The sequence below is a fragment of the Microtus pennsylvanicus genome, chromosome 9 (genome assembly GCF_037038515.1).
Source record: "Microtus pennsylvanicus isolate mMicPen1 chromosome 9, mMicPen1.hap1, whole genome shotgun sequence".
Classification (NCBI taxonomy): domain Eukaryota; kingdom Metazoa; phylum Chordata; class Mammalia; order Rodentia; family Cricetidae; genus Microtus; species Microtus pennsylvanicus.
The window spans coordinates 12402070-12415241 of record NC_134587.1 but is presented as its reverse complement, the minus strand read 5'-3'; the positions used below and the strand labels follow the sequence as shown (position 1 = coordinate 12415241).

General features: G+C 49.5%; 1 protein-coding gene across 1 annotated transcript; it reads left to right on the top strand.

Annotated features, from left to right (window-relative positions):
• The first annotated feature begins 9740 nt into the window (after positions 1-9740).
• Sp5 (Sp5 transcription factor) lies at positions 9741-12819 on the top strand. The gene is made up of 2 exons (XM_075984395.1): positions 9741-10312; positions 10997-12819. Exons 1-2 carry the CDS (start codon positions 10262-10264, stop codon positions 12140-12142), a joined length of 1197 nt encoding a protein of 398 aa, XP_075840510.1. The 5' UTR covers positions 9741-10261; the 3' UTR covers positions 12143-12819.
• The last annotated feature ends 353 nt before the right edge of the window (positions 12820-13172 follow it).

Below are 13172 nucleotides of genomic sequence, written 5' to 3'. Positions count from 1 at the left end.
GTTCTCTCTATAATAACTGCAACAGAGACCTACATCCCAGTCCCACACGTAGAGTTAGTGGGAGACAAGATCCCAGTAGATGTGACATGATTCTGAAGTCGGGCAACTGGGGCTCTGGCTTTCCAGAAGCCTCTTTGTGGCTCTACAGCTCCTGAGATTGGCCTGGCAGCAGTTCCTTGGGGTGGTCTTGGCAGCAATTCCTAAAAAACTCAGTTGAAACACTGGATCTTCAGCCTTTCAGTCATATTTGCAAGATATCTGATACCTGCTAGTAAGGCTCCTTCTGTTTAAACGAATGGGTAGATGCTCTTCAATGCCTCTATGCATCAGTGTCCCTAATGGCAGGGTAGAGCCAAAGATGGAAAAGGTTGGATCCTCGTGTAGGTCTGGGCACCTCTTAGAGCAGTCAGCCAGAGGAATTGTGAAGGAACAAGATTTCAGGCAGCAGCCATGAGCAGGCTAGGGGAGGGGAAAGAGATCCAGTTCCCGGGGAATGGGTACTGATGCCCTGGAAGGGAGGAAGAAACATGAGTGCTTCTCAACGGAGGTCCAAGATGCCAGAGTAGATCCAGCCCAACGCTAGCATGATATTGGGATCCAAACTGAACAGCCATTGCTTCCTCAAGACCAAAAGGCCCATGGTCAAGACTCTTGCCAGCCTGTAGGAAAGAGAAACCAATATTAATTTATTTTTTTAATGGCGATAAGGTCTCACTGTGTAGCCCAGAGTAGCCTTGAGCCTTGTATTCATGATTCTCCTGCCTCAGCCTCTGGAATGCTGGAATCACAGGCACAAACCTGACTGAGATGGCGTTTTCAATGGAAACAGAGACAGAGACTTGGTATATTGGTCTGTTCCTAGCTGGACTCTTAAAACATCAGACGAATAACTACTTATATCCTGAAAACTGGTGTCCTAGAGCTTGCAAGGTGAATACTGTGGCTAATGGTGTGTATGAACCACTGTTGACTTAAGGCCGGGGGCAGTGGGAGAATATAGAAATTAGAGAAAAGGTCCTGGTTTGCAAGCCGGAATCCTTGAGGACATTTTTACCATGAAGCGAAGAATAACTGCAATGTGGCTAGTGTGGGGGTCCTAGAGTTCAAATTGAAAATAGTACCACAGAGCTACATAGGATGTAATCATTTTCCTATGCTAAAATTTTGCCTTCATGCCTGGCAGTGGTGGCGCACGCCTTTAATCCCAGCACTTGGGAGGCAGAGGCGGGCGGATCTCTGTGAGTTTGAGGCCATCCTAGTCTACAAGAGCTAGTTCCAGGACAAGGTCCAAAGCTACAGAGAAACCCTGTTCTCAAAAAAAAAAATGCCTTCATGCCTTCATCCAAGCGGTACTCTACTAAGGTGAGCAAAAAGTTGCCTCTGCCCTGGAGTACCATGATCCAAATCCAATGCCAAGCACAAGAGGATGCGGGACTTGGACAGATTCCTTCACCCCTCTGTGTTACAACTTCCCCACTGGTATGTGATCATTGGTGGTTTCTTCACTCAGCTTAATATTTACAAGGTTCACCTATGCTGTGACATCATACCATACTCCTCTCAACCCAAATAAACTTTATTAAGATACAAGTAAGTGCTACATAACTTTTTCTGGGAAGATTTAAAAACAAAACAAAACAAACAAACAAAAACCCAACTATTCCCGCTGGGTAGGGAAGGCACCAACAGACCAAAGAAAAGTTTCTATCTAAGTGCGGGTTCCTGAAGCAGTAAGTTTAATAGAGCTGCTTACCAGCGCCTTGTGAACTGAAGGCCACTATACCTCTGGGAGGTCCTGTGGGTTGCTTACTTATGGACAGTTATAATAAGCCCTCAATGGCAGCTTTCAGAAATCAGTTGAGATTCAAGCCATAATATGTTCCATTCAGCGTCTGTTGTATATATTCAGATTTGTGATTATCCACACAATTAACTTGAGAACATTTTCCTCTCCATCACAAAGGATATATCAATAATCCCCTAATCCTCCCATGCCCAGTTCCTAGTGACCATTAAGGTAATTTTTCTCTATAGATTTTTCTATTCTGGGCATGTTATGTAAAGAAAAACACACAGTATGTGATCATTGGTGGTTTCTTCACTCAGCATAATATTTACAAGGTTCACCTATGCTGTGACATGTATCAGTATTGTTACTCTCTATAAATATTCCATTACACAAATAGACCACATTTTGTCATTCAGCAGAAGATAGATTAGAGTTGTTTCCAATTGGGGCATTGTGAATGAGGTGTATGTGAATATACACATAGAGGTTCTTAGGCAAACATGTTTTCAGTTATATACATAGGAGTCAATTATAATTCTGTCATGTCCTGCATCCAGGCAACATCTACCGGGTCCTGCCTAGCTTATTCACCCACGCTTGTAGGCAAGCATGAGATTGAGAAAGAAATAGACAAGGGACAACTGATAGAGTCGGAAGGGCATCTGGTAAATACCGAGGTTTGCCTCGAGTTTATTTCTCATAGGCTTCATATACCCCAATGCAAAGAAGAGGGATACGGTGAGAGGCTTCTTTACCAAGATACAAGGAACAAACGAAGTTAGTTACCTTCACAAAAACCCAAAGCATCAAGTAACCACACCCTAGGTCAAAACGTCCTGTTAGTAACCACCTGGGTCAAACCTCCTGTCATAGAACCTTGAAGGGGCAAGAATAGGTCTGAACTCTCTGACTTTTAGTCAAGGTGGCTTCTGTGGCTCCCACATAATTCCCTGCTTACTTTCGGAGGAACTGGCAAATTACCTTCCAAAGAGGCTGGACCATTTTTCACCATCCCCCATATTGAATAAGGGCTCCAGTTGCTGCACGTCTTATAAACAGTCCTATTAGCTTTGCTGCAGTCTAGTCAACTTAGTAAGTGTGAGAGGGTTTCCAACTGTGCACTCCAGTGATGGCTAACGACGGCTAACGACGGCTAACGATGCCCTCGTGGAGGTCATCAGATTTGCACAGCAGATGTCCTCACCAGATGAGCGAGCGGTCTCATCAATCCTGCCTTTGAGTTGCAAACATTCTTCATACACTATAAATTTAAATCTCTTATTAGGTACAGACTTCACAAACAGTTCTATCCTGTCGTGTGAGCTGCCGCTTCCGCTTTCTTCAGGAAATGTTTAGAATTCGTTTTTCTTTACATGTATGAGTGATTTGCTTGCATGTATGTGTGTATGCCACACACACGCACACACACACACTAACACATATATAGTGCCTTCAGGATCTAGACGATGATGTCAGATTCCCCAGAACCTGGATTCACAGATGGTTTCAAACCGCCATGTGGGTGCTGGGAACTGAACTCAGGTCCTCTGCAAAAGCAACAAGTGCTCCTAACATCTGGTGAGCCGCCTCTCCAGCCCATCTTCCACTTTCTTAATGCTAGCCCTTGAAACACAAAGGTTTGATATTTTGACGAAATTCAATTTCTTTTTTCACTTGTCCCTTTGGTATCATTTCCATCTAAGACATCTCTGCCTAATCTAGGTGAAGAAAATGTAGCTCTGTGCTTTTATGTAAGAATTTTAGGATTTAGCTTTAACACTTAAGTAGTACTAGGATCAATCTGGACATTTTTTGCGTATGTCATAAAGAAAGATGACTTTTTTATAACTCATACACAATACTTTATTCAAATTTTAATTGATATATGTATATATGGGTTACAGTGCACTATTTTAACACATAGTATATAATGGTTAAATATGTAGATAATTTGCATATGCATTGCCACAAATATTATTTATTTGCATTATGAATATCCAAAGTCCTCTCTTCCAACTACTTAGAGATGCATAATAAATTATTGTTGATTATAGTCACCCCACTATGCCATAGAGCACCAGGACCAATTCCTTCTAACTGTAATTTTATGCCCACTAACCCACCTCTATTCCCTCTTCCCAGTCCTTCCTAGACTCTAGTAACCACCTATCTGTACACGTCTGAGATCAACTTATAACTGTTACATAGGAGAACATGAAGTATTTGCCTAAGTTATTTCATTTAACATGTTTTCCAAACTCATCTATGCTACTCTAAATGACAGAATCACATTCTTTTTCAAGCTATGTGTATATCACATTTTCTTTATTTACTGAAATGTCCTTCTTCTACATTTGAATGTCCAATTGTCTTAGCACCTTTGCTTCAAAATAGGAGTCTTCTTTTTCTCTGTTCTCTGTTTTTTTTTTTCTTCTTATTCTAACCTATTGCCAAATTTTGGAGTTTCTCTTAAAATGCTGAGTCATTCTTTCACCAGTTGCCCATCAAACCTTCCTTCCCTAACTAACTGTCAAGCCACACAATACCAATAACTAACTGCATCTGCACCTAATTCTTCCAGGCTCTCTACCAAGCCTGGCCTCCTAGAGAGGAAACCTTCAGACATGGAGCTGTATTGGAGAACAGAAGAAATTTCCAATATACAAAGCCAGGGAAAAGAACTCCCCTGCCCTGACTTCTTTAATCGGTCCCCCTCCTCGTCTACACCCCAGCTTCTTAAACACAGACTTGCAACTCCATATGGGGTCACACAACTGAATGGGGGGGGGGGGAAGAGGCTGCAAACAAAATTGGCAACAGTAGAAAGGTTTGGAAGTGCAGCGATCCAAAACTAATTCAGAATCAAATATGTGATGGACTGAGGGGTTTCTGGCAGATTGCAGACAGGGGCTCCTCCATGCTTGCAACTGCAGCCTTGCTTCGGAGCACACAATGCACACACTCTGAGTTGAGCATTTTTGCCACACCACACAACGCCACTGAATGCTGCTTGGAATGTAGGTCAAATTTAAGACCGTTGTATGTGATGAACTACCGTGTTTTCACTGCACAGTTTCCTAATCTCATAGAAACATAATCATGGCATAATTTGGAAAAGCAGAGACCTTCTTAATATTGTCATTCCATGGCATTTGTACCAGATTTGTATCTCTATGCTTATCTATTGTATTAAAACTCTGATCTTTAAAATTGTTGAATTATAAGCTTGAATTTCATCATATATATATATATATATATATATATATATATATATAGAGAGAGAGAGAGAGAGAGAGAGAGAGAGAGAGAGAGAGCCTTTGTATTAGGATGGAATTTCCAACAACTTTTGAAATAGCCCTAACACATTTCTTCAATTTTGCATTATATATTTATTTGACGTAGTAATCTCAGTGCTGACAGTTAAAGTATCAAAATATTATTCAACTCTGAAAAATATTGAGGATGCTCTCTGCCGTGCGGTATCAAATAGACAGCAAAGATTTAATTCCTTATGTGAAAATAAAAACAAAGCCAAGCATGGTGGTGTACAATTTAATCCCAGTACTTGGAAGACAGAGGCAGGTGAACTTGGGTGAGTTTGAGGCCAGCCTGGTCTAGTTTGAGGTCAGCCTGGTCTATAGTAGGAGTTCTAGGCCAGCCAGGGCTACATAATAAACACCAGTCTGCCAAACAAACCCCCCAAACCACAGTTCTTCTATCTCATTAGAATGCAAGTCTGACTTCATCTTTAATAAATGGCAAAATAAATGGGAACTGTCTTAAAATAACTTTATGGTTATTATCAGTGTTTTGTTTGTATGCCTGTTTTATAGACATATATACCTGGGACCACGTGGCAGTTTCTTGGGAGAAAGGGAGTTGGAAGTGGAAGGAGGTCTAATTCCCTGGTCTCCCTCGAGCAAATCCAAAGTTCCCCTTACCCTCTCCGCTGGCTCCTTTTGCACGTGTGTATTATGAAGCAGGAGCAATCACTCACTCTATAGATGGTATCTGCCTCAGGGTTCCAGCCCGCCTCCCTACAATGCACAGCAGTTACTAAACATCTCTGGAACTCCCAGCATTTGAATGAAGGACATGGTCACACAAATGCTAACAGACTTGGGTGAGATTTTTCAAACATCTCTCCTGCTTTTCTGCCTGTTAACATCTTGACTCCATTTAAAAGTTTCAAATCCGGGTTAATGTGAAGTCCTCAGCAGAGGAAGGGAAAATCTCAAGGGAAAGGTTTGGTTCCCCAAGCCTGGACCCCACCAACTGAGGAGGAAGGGCCTTTCGGTCCAGGACAGGCTTTAGAGCATCTGGGATTTGGTTTGCACTTTAAACAGTACCACCACTTGCTCCAAACTCTGAAGGTTAATTTGGAGAGTATCCGACTGCAACCCCTCCCCACCACACTTTTTTTTTTCAATGTTTCAATTGAAGACGCAAAGTTTGCTCTCTTCCATGTTGAGATCTGAGAACAATAGCAGCTTTCTGAGGCCGCGAGACTTCAAAAGGCCGCTGAGGGACAGCTCAGAAAATGCTTGGTCCTAATGACTGGAGCAATGCGCAGGCATCCTCCTGAGGTTCGGTACCCATTAGCACAGGAAAATCCATCATCCCCTTTCCTTCCTGGGTCCTTTGCTATCCAGGCAGATGCAGGCAACTGGAAGGTGAAGCCTTGAAGAGACAAGGCCAGACCCAGCTGGGAAACATAGAAGACTATAAAAGCCAATGAGATAAGAAAGTACTGAGATGACCCAAATAGTATATGGATTTTTCTTTTTAATTCGAAAGACAGGAAGAAAAAGAACATAAAGTTGGGTGGGTAGAGAGATGGGGGGACCAGGGAAGAACTGAGGAAGGAGGAAAAGAATTACATATATATATATATATATATATATATATATATATATATATATATAAACTATGGAGGGGTGACTGGTGCGTTTATGCTGTAGGAAGAGCTCTGGGAAAGTATCAGGTCGGGCCTGAAACAGCCACACCCCAGAGTTGATCAGAGAAAACCAGAGCAGACCCGCCCCCTCTGTGCCAGTGCGGGTGTGGGTTCATCTCCCCTTTGCCGGCCCCGCAGTTTGCACCCGGATGACTCCTGCTGCCCGCCCGCCTGCGAAGAAACCGAGCTGCAAACTTCCCAGTCTCGGAACCCTGCTGTTCCAGGAGCAGTTTGGATTACCGCTCAGCCCCGCCAGCCGCCCGCCTGGAGAGAGTAGTATTCAATCTCCCCCGCCCCCTGCTGCGGTGAAAGTTTGCTCCCACTTCGCTGCTCCCCCACCTCCACCCCGAGGCGTGAGGAACGAGTAGGAGTTCCCGGGTCCGCGCCGCACAAATACACTCATCAACAAAGGAAAGCCCATTAAACCTTCCCTCCTGTGAACTCGCCCCCGCGGATACCTCTTTGAACTGACCCCCGCCCCGCAGCCCCAGAGTCGTTTGGGGGCGCGCTGGCCCTCCCGGGTTCTCTTCTTCCCTCCCGGCGGCTCACTTTTGCTGCGTGCCTTGTCTTTGAAGTCTCTTTACATTACGCTGCGGCAGCCACGCGCTCCTGGCCCGCGCGGGGGCTTTGTGTAGCGGAACTGACATTTGGCCTTGTTACCTGTATCTCTTGGTGATTGCAACAAATTTCCAAAATAAATATTGTGCTTTGATCTCCCTGCACTGCATTTTTAATGGACGCTCCCAACATTACTCCATTAGGAAGATTTTTTTTCTTTCTTTTCGGATCTCCATTCGAAGGGACGAGAGTTAATGCGCAGTTCTTGAAGTCTCTCTCCAAACTCTTGCTTGGCCCTGGGAGGGCTAGAACTGTTAACAAAAAGCGGTTATGGCGCTCCAGAGTGTCCGGTGCATCTAGAGCAAGCAGTTCTACAGGCTTTGCACTGAAACTTTTGAGCCCACAAGCACTGTTACCGAGGCAGCACATTTTACAGATGGGCAAACAGAGACATACTTACCAGGATTCCCAGTAACAAGGCGGGGAAACCTGGCTTCAAAGTTTGAGCGCTTAACCGCTCTGCTTGGCTGCCTGTGGAAGCTTAATAGCCTAAAAAGTTAGCAGGAAAAGTTAACTCTTGTAACTATTGAAGGGTATGTAAATTGACTCGTTTTGCCTTTTGGGTAAAATAGCTAACACTTTTGGCCAAAAAGGATGCTTCCAGCTTGCTTTACCGCCTTCCGGGAGAGGCAGGATGGGAAGGCTCAGACAGGGAGAGGAACCAGATGGACAGCCTTCTAGGTTGTCCTGGCCAAGCTCCCTGGCTTCAGATGCCTACGTGAGAAATGTCTCCTTTTGGTCCCAGGTTTCTCCAGTGCTGGGTCCTTGCAATTGGACCGAGAGGGAGCAGGTCGGCCAGGTCCCAGGGCAAACCTCTGAGTCATCTCCCCTTCCCGCTTGCACAGCACCCCAAACTCGTGTTCAGGGAGGAGTGAGGTCGCGTGGGTTGAGCTGTGAGGTGGCTGTTCACTGGTCCACGAGTGATAACTCGTTGGGGAGAAGGACCGGATGCTAGTACGGGGCGTGTGAAGCCTGTTAGTCATTTCCATTTCGAAGGCCCGTCCGGAGCGTGGGAGAATATGGGCCTTCTTAATGGCATGGTGTCAGGACTCTTCTTGATGAACCTGTGAAGGGCGCCGATCTGCAGTGCAGAGTCTGAAGCGGTAGGGGTTCCGCTAACCTCTGGGTGCTAATTTGGGAGTTAGGTCAGTCCTGATCGTCTGGTGGTCCCTGGACGGCGCCATAAACACCCGACGCGAACTGAACTGGTTCCGGGCTTCCAGAGAGGCTGGTGGCCTCAGAGACCGAAGATCCCAGGGGCGGAGAGGCCGGAGAAGAATCAGGCTAAGTCAACCTCAGGAGAACCACTTCTCTGTGCAGTCACCCAAGTTGCCACTGCTGGGTCTCTGACGGCCGCCAAAGCGGTGAAGGCCCCTAGTCACCCTGCCAGCCTCTAGTCTATCCCTTTCGGCTCCTCCGGAACTAGTAGGGACGGGTCCTGAACCAAAGGCAGGCAGGAGGCCTACTGACTCTGCAGGTCGGGTCGACGAAGTTTTGAAGGGGAGGATACACCCTGGAGAAGCCTCCAGTGTCCGAGACAAAACACTCCTGTGGATGAACTTCCAACGATGACAGGAACAAGTGTTTGCTTTGACTTTTCTCTCCCCCCCCCAGGGACCTCCTCCCAGTGGTCTGTGGGTTCTTAAAGCACCGGGATGGGGTGAGATGGGGTCGCGGGGTAAGGGGACTGCGGAGGAGTTCCCAAGCCTTGCTGTCCAGCTTGTGACATCGCCGCGCTTGATGGGTACTGAGAGGTTACCAGCATCTCTGGCAAGTCTCGATGGAGCCTAACAAGTGGGAGGCTTGCCCGGTCCTGCTCAACACACGGAACTGCTTGTCTGGAAAGTACAATCCAACTCCCCTCCCCCGAAATCCCTGGCGCCCACCGCCCCAAGTGTCTGTTCTGGGTTGTTCTGGTGTCCTGCCAAGTTCGGCTGTGAGAGGAAGCAGTAAGCGCGGGGCGGGTTTTTCCTAGATTCACTCTGCAAAAGTTGTAGCCTCAGGAAAACTTCCAGGTCACCAGTGGGAGCCTCAAGAGGTCTCTGCGGCTTGTCTAGCGGGAGGGCCTGGAGTGTGTGCGCCACCCACTGCCGCCCTGGGAGGCTGCCCAGCCCTGCCCAGGGTCACAGAGCTGCCTGTGCCTCCGCGGGCGGCCAAGGGGTGGGACACGCGGCCGACCGGGTTTGGTCAGTCCCACGCCCCGCCCCGCCCCAGGAGCTCGCTCTGGTCCGCGACGTGAGGGTGCGGAGTAAGTACGGTGAAGTTACCCTCATCCCAGTCTCAAAAGTACCGCTCCAGAAAGCTAAAGGCAGATTTTTTTTAGAGATAACAAAGACACTTTGTCACTTTGCTCGCTGCCTTGGTGAAAATCTTTAATTGCAAGTGGGGGTGGGGGATCGAGTGTCCCGAGCAACCCAAGCGCGAGTCTCCAGGCGGCAAGGCCCCCTTTGATCAGGAAAATCCAATTATTTGTGTATATACATTTCCCACATAGTGATTACTTCATTAATTGTCCCGCCTTTATCTCCTCCCTTCCCATCCCCCCTAATAATCAGTTCTTTTATCCAGACCAACAAACACACCATAGGAGCTTTGTGGATTCAAAGGATTTGCTTTCGCTTCTGAAAGAGCCGCTATTCTTTGATGATTGGGTAGCGGCAAACTTCAAAGCCATAAATCTTTCCTCTGACTGGCTGGCGGCCCAGCAAAGCCCTTATCAAATTCTTGGAGGTGATCCTGAAGCGCTCAGAACGCGCGCGGGGCGAGCGAGCCGGGCGTGGGCGGGCGGGCGGGGAGGACTCGGAGGCACGCTGGGCGGCCGATCGTCCTCGCCTTCGGGTGTCCATGCCTCGGTGGCCGCGTCCCATTCCACAACGAGCGGCCTTCAAGCAGTAGCCATGGCCGCTGTGGCTGTCCTCCGGAACGACTCTCTGCAAGCCTTCCTCCAGGTCAGGGTCGGGCCCGGAGAGGGAGGGAGCAGGTGGGAATTTGTAGTCCGGATCTGTGCGGGTACTCTGAGCACCTTGAATCTCAAAAAGACCTCCCCCTTAAAGGTGCGGCTGGAGTCAGACCTAGGCGCGCGCATGCCAACGTGACAACCAAGCTGGTGTGTGTATATGTGGCCTGTCGGGAGAGATGCATGGATTTGGGGAGGAGGGTATGTGGATGTCAAAGTGGCAGAAAACTGGGCCTGAATTCACCTTGCCCGGCACTTCTGCTGACTTCAGCCTAGAACAGGCCAAAGAGGAACATAGTGGCTGCAAGGAAAAGAGCTCATAAAATGCTAGAGCAGATGGCCCCACAGCCCGGCTGAGGGTGTTTTCAGGCTCTTCCCGACCGGTCCGGTCCCTCTGCCTCTTTCTTTGCACCTACCTTAAAGGCTGATTGGCCTGTCTTTGAGCCCAGTAGTTTAGCAGAAGGCTACCGCGCATCGGGGGTTCAGGTAGCACAGGCGCTGAAAGTTTCCCGGGACCGCTGGATGCGCGCTTGGGGTGCGGTGAGGTCTGGGGGAGGGATGGCCCGGCGGAGGAGGGGCAGGGGTATAATAGTGGGGGTGGCGGGCCTGCCCAGAGTCAGCGTTTGAAACGCTAACCTTTTGTCTCTTCCGCCCTCCCTTGCCGCCGCCTATGCAGGACCGCACCCCCAGCGCCTCTCCGGACCTAGGCAAGCACTCGCCCCTGGCTCTGCTGGCCGCCACCTGTAGCCGGATCGGCCAGCCTGGCACGGCTGCAGCCCCCGACTTCCTACAGGTGCCCTACGACCCAGCTCTGGGTTCACCCTCCAGGCTTTTCCACCCTTGGACCGCCGACATGCCCGCTCACTCGCCAGGCGCCCTGCCACCCCCGCACCCCAGCCTGGGGCTAACGCCACAAAAAACACACCTGCAGCCGTCCTTCGGGGCAGCTCACGAGCTCCCGCTCACGCCCCCCGCGGATCCCTCGTACCCTTACGAGTTCTCGCCGGTCAAGATGCTGCCCTCGAGCATGGCTGCACTGCCTGCCAGCTGCGCGCCCGCCTACGTACCCTACGCCACCCAGGCCGCTCTGCCTCCCGGCTACTCCAACCTGCTGCCCCCGCCACCACCTCCGCCTCCACCGCCCACCTGCCGCCAGCTATCCCCTGCACCAGCCCCGGACGACCTCCCCTGGTGGAGCATCCCTCAATCGGGTGCGGGGCCAGGAGGCTCTGGGGTTCCTGGAACTAGTCTCTCCAGCGCCTGTGCCGGGGCCCCCCACGCTCCCCGGTTCCCTGCCTCGGCTGCGGCTGCTGCAGCGGCTGCAGCTGCCCTGCAAAGGGGCCTAGTGTTGGGCCCGTCGGACTTCGCACAGTATCAGAGCCAGATCGCCGCGCTACTGCAGACCAAGGCCCCCCTGGCGGCCACGGCCAGGAGGTGCCGCCGCTGCCGCTGTCCCAACTGCCAGGCGGCTGGCGGCGCCCCCGAGGCGGAGCCGGGCAAAAAGAAGCAACACGTGTGCCACGTGCCAGGCTGCGGCAAGGTGTATGGCAAGACGTCTCACCTGAAGGCGCACCTGCGCTGGCACACGGGCGAGCGGCCCTTCGTGTGCAACTGGCTCTTCTGCGGCAAGAGCTTCACGCGCTCAGACGAGCTGCAGCGGCACCTGCGGACTCACACGGGCGAGAAACGCTTCGCCTGTCCCGAATGTGGCAAACGCTTCATGCGCAGCGACCACCTCGCTAAGCACGTGAAGACGCACCAAAATAAGAAGCTCAAAGTTGCTGAGGCTGGGGTGAAGCGGGAGAACCCGCGGGACCTATGAGCTCACTCGGGCACCTCGGAAGCCACTCCCGCCCAGGACATCCTACCCCGCACCTTTGCTGGCATGCCAGGAGCAGACCATCGAGGCAGCTGACAGAGTGGAAACTTTAAAAACGAACTTTTAATTGTCCTCCTCCCAAATCGTAGCCCTGCTGCTGTCCGGTCCTGAGCGGAGGACAGGACAGGCAAGAATGGGAACTGGATCATGGTTGAGAACCCTAAGTTACCCCAGGACAATTCCAAAGTCCGAGCCATCGCCTGCCTAGAAGATCTACACGCAGGGATTCCACTCCGGCCTGGCCTTGCTTGTAGGATTCTCTGCTGATGGAAAAAGGAAGGGCCTTAGGAGGTTCAAAACAGGGCCTGAGTTTTTACTAGGCCCGATTCGGGCTTTGTACAGGTTATTTAATAATAGCTTTGTTAAAGAGTAATTATAATTATAACATTAATAAATGTTTCTGTTGTTCTCAGCTCCACCCAGAGCTACAGCATGGTGTTTCTGTAAAGCGCTCAGCAGTTGCAGCGTGAAAATAAATACGTTCATTCCAGGGTCTCCTCAGGAAGACCCCCGCAGAGCTGGTCTCCTCTGATCTTTTCTTCTTCCTGGAGTCCTCACTGAGAGGTCAGGTTTCACCAGGGATTTGATGGTTCCTGTGTGCTGCTTGTGTCTAGGGAAGTCTTTGGTTTCTAAAGTTTGGGGAAAGTATGTACTGGGTGCGTGGGCAGTGGATTTTCAGGTAAAGAGCCTAGGGCAAGATTTGCCCCTCCCAGCTTAGGTTTCTGTGCAACTCCAGGACTTGATGTGGGGTTAGCTTTATAAGTTTGATACCCGCTGCACATAGAACAAGGCGATTTCCCTGCTGAATTGTTGCTACTTTGGGGAACCGTGGAAGGAGCTAAGCGTTCTCAGGGCCTTCTCCCAGGTGAGATTTTTAGAGTTAAATTGGCAGTGCTTATGTGGATTGGGCAGTATTAAGATAACACCGAAAATGTAACTGTCACTCTTGCAGCAAGTCAGCCTGGCCGCACAA

Bases quoted from the DNA above. Each gene is read 5' to 3' on its own strand.
- Sp5 (XM_075984395.1), top strand. From the start codon at position 10,262: ATGGCCGCTGTGGCTGTCCTCCGGAACGACTCTCTGCAAGCCTTCCTC. The intron at 10,313-10,996 runs GTCAGGGTCGGG...CCGCCTATGCAG, and splicing joins CTCTGCAAGCCTTCCTCCAG to GACCGCACCCCCAGCGCCTC.